This window comes from Antrostomus carolinensis, unplaced genomic scaffold, assembly GCF_000700745.2.
Source record: "Antrostomus carolinensis isolate BGI_N321 unplaced genomic scaffold, ASM70074v2 scaffold28977, whole genome shotgun sequence".
NCBI classification, from domain to species: Eukaryota; Metazoa; Chordata; class Aves; order Caprimulgiformes; family Caprimulgidae; genus Antrostomus; species Antrostomus carolinensis.
Genome location: NW_010328551.1, coordinates 1 through 3292, shown reverse-complemented (window position 1 = coordinate 3292; position 3292 = coordinate 1). Strand labels below are relative to the sequence as shown.

General features: G+C 54.4%; 1 protein-coding gene across 1 annotated transcript in view; it reads right to left on the bottom strand.

The window, feature by feature from the left end:
• Positions 1–3250, bottom strand: part of TMEM208 (transmembrane protein 208) — a 5309-nt gene extending 2059 nt beyond the window's left edge. Inside the window, exon 1 of the mRNA XM_010172290.2 lies at positions 3119–3250. Within this exon, the coding sequence (XP_010170592.2) occupies positions 3119–3207 (89 nt within the window). The 5' untranslated portion in view covers positions 3208–3250. The remainder of the gene's footprint in view (positions 1–3118) is intronic.
• Between the last annotated feature and the right edge of the window lie 42 nt (positions 3251–3292).

The following is a 3292-nucleotide window of genomic DNA, read 5'->3' as shown; positions in this document are numbered from 1 at the left end:
GCCGAGCCACAGCAACAGACAGCTCCCCCTCTCCTCCAGCTCCGGGGTCTTCCATGGCAGCCTGGGGCAGAGCTGAGAGCAGCTGTGGAGGGGAACAAGCTGCCCACACCTCAACCACCACCCTCCTGACACCAAGGAGAGGTCAGCAGGTATTCCTTTTTCAACACAAGCCCCAGGGAGTGCTGTGGTGGGTTAGAAAAACACCAACTCCTTCACTCCCGTTCACAGAACCCCAGACTGGGCTGGGTTGGAAGGGACCTTAAAGCTCATCCAGTCCCAACCCCCCTGCCAGCAGCAGGGACACCTTCCACTAGACCAGGTTGCTCAAAGCCTCATCCAACCTGGCCTTCAACACTTCCAGGGAGGAGCAGCCACAGCTTCTCTGACCAACTTGGGCCAGTGTCTCACCACACTCACAGGGACGAATGTCCTCCTCAGATCTCATCTCCATCTACTGCTGTCCATTTAATGGACATCATCAACATCCATCATCTGCTGGAGTAAGAAACACTGAGTCGCATCCAAGAATGGAGTCAAGACAACAAAGGCAAAAGTCATGGTCATGAATTAGCTCGTCTCATTCTGGGCAGCACAACAAAGTGACCAGAAACAACTGGTTTAGACTGGGACACCATCATCACCTCCAGACGCTGCAGAATCCACCATCAACAGCACCACGACGAGATGCTGAGGTTCAGAAATCCCGTGAGTCACCAGGTGTCACGGAGATGTGACAGCAGAGCTCCCACCACATCCAGCTCTCCCAGAGACAGCAGGATCAGCCTTCCTCAACCCCAGAGCCACACAAAGCAGCTGTGTCGGTACAGACAGCACGAGGGAAACGCCATCAGATCTGCAGCGTTCCAGGAGCAGCTCCAGAAGAGCACACGCTGACCAGCTCAGCTGAGAGGCAGGAAAATATCCGCTGCTTTCCCAAAGTAACTGCCAGGCTCCAGCAGTTCCCCGAGCCCCAAAGTGGTGATTTAATTTAGAGCCCCAAAGAGATGATTTAGAGCCCCAAAGAGGTGATTTAGAGCCCCCAAATGGTAATTTAGAGCCCCAAAGAGATGATTTAGAGCCCCAAAGAGGTGATTTAGAGCCCCTAAATGGTAATTTAGAGCCCCAAAGAGGTGATTTAGAGCCCCAAAATGGTAATTTAGAGCCCCAAAGAGGTGATTTAGAGGCTTCACCTGACAAACGGCCACAGTCAGCAGGAGGAGCACTGAGTGTTCATTAACTCTTTGTGTTCACGTACCAACGGGGTTAAACGAACGAGACTTTGACGCTGAGGGGTCTGCACAGGCTCAGTGCAAAGGTACAGGGTAAGGATGGGGACTCCAGCCATGCACATTTTGATTTTACAGCTCTGCCTCCTCCGTGGCTCGCAGAGTCCATGCCTCGGACAAGCATCAATTCATATGTCATAAAACTCACCCCAACACTGGATTGCTCAGGCAGAAAAACCTCGGAACCCCAGGACCAAGGGAAATACTACGTGTGCAACCAGCCCTCAGCGCTCCAACTGCGCTCGTCACCTTTTCACAGCAGCGAGGGGGTCTCTGTGCCAGCTCCTGCCAGTCCTTTCCCCTGGCAGCACCATCACACACCTGCCCGGGGCAGTTATCGGGGCACCCGCGCTGCTTTGGTACCTCACACATCTCCCACGGCTTCGGAGGATACCCCAGAGAACGTCAAACTTCCAGATTTTCCTCACTTGACCGTCCCATGGTGTGTTTCACAAAAAACATAGCCAAAAAATTTTATGCTTCTACTCAGAAGAGCCAAAACAATGTAAAAGGGGAGAAAACACTCAGCTGAGCAGCAGGAAAAAGAATTCACTAAAGGATGAAGAGGGTGTAAAGCACCTGGCTCACAAATCACACCACAAATAACTCCCTCGCCTCGGCTTGGCCTCTGACACTGCATGTCTGAGTCACACAGAAAATACCGCTCCACCAACAAACACACAGGGTGAGAGCTCATCCCGTGCAGGTTCTGCACCAGGCGAGCCCGTCTGCCTGCTGATAACATCCCCGGGCAGCTGCTGGCTGCAGAAATAGAGCTCTGGTGAAGAAAAATAACCATACAGAAATCAATTCACAGCCCTTCCAGCGCGAGAACGCTCGGCGTGACGCAGAGGGCTCTGCTGGAAACGAGGTTCCGTTTCTTCAAAAGCCTGGCAGCAAGTGAAAGACAGCGCTAAACTTTAAATCATGGGCAAAGGACGTGGGAGGGAAGGGGCCAAGTACCCCAGGAACCTGGCTGAGCACACGCTGAACAGTCCCAGCAAGAGCTGGGCCAAGAGAGGGAGGCTGAGGGCAAAGCCTGACATGTCCACGGTTGCCCATCAGTTTTCTGTGAATAGTTTGAGGCTCGCTGTTGGGAAACACAACAACCTAGATGATATTTCTGCTGTTTCACTACTGTTGCCTCCTTCTTTTATTTAACATCACCTTGCAGGAATTACTGTTGTGTGTTCCTTGACCAAGGAAAAGAGAATGACAGCAGTGCCAGGATCAGTGGACAGGCAACCGTGTGGCGCTGTCTGCAGCCAGACAGGAGGAACGAACAGGCACAGGAGGCAGAAAGGGCTGAGGAGGTGAGAGGAGCTGGCAAAGGCAGCGGAGAGGGTTTTTAGCCTGTAGAACAGCTCAAGACAAGGCCAGTCTGCAGCCAGGACGGGGTCACGGGCAGCGCGTGCCCTCCTGCTCTGTCAGGCACTACCTGCAGTAGTGGTTTCAAAAAGAAAATGTGTTTTCCTCCACGTGCTGCAGACGTGTGCAGGGCACCAACGCTGTCTCTTTGCTGAAAGGCTGTAACCAGCTCCATGTGGGATCCCCTACCTGTGCCCCTCAGCCCTAGGACAGCGACTGCTCCAGACTGACAGACCCCTGCGGCGGCTCGTGACTGGCGCACACCAGGCCAAGCACTCAGATAACGAGGACAGTTTGGGGACATTCCTGGGAAAAACGGCTACAGGTTTCCAGCTCCCCCCGTGGCCGTGCCGGTGGCAGGCTGAGGTGGGAGCCGAGGCCTGGCCTTCCCCTTCGGGGGCTCCGCAGGCACGCTCAGGCAGCAGGTCCTGCTCACCTGGGCTCGTGCGGGTGTGGACACTCACTCTGCCATCCCCTGCTCCATATTCAGGTCAATCCCCCCGTCGGCGAGGCTGCCGTCGTCTGTGAAAGACGGCTTTGCCATGGAGTTCATGGACCGGTAGCTGGTACCGTACACCACCGAGCTGAAGACGAACGCCACCTGCAAGAGGGAAAAAGGCTGTCAGCCGCAAAAGCCC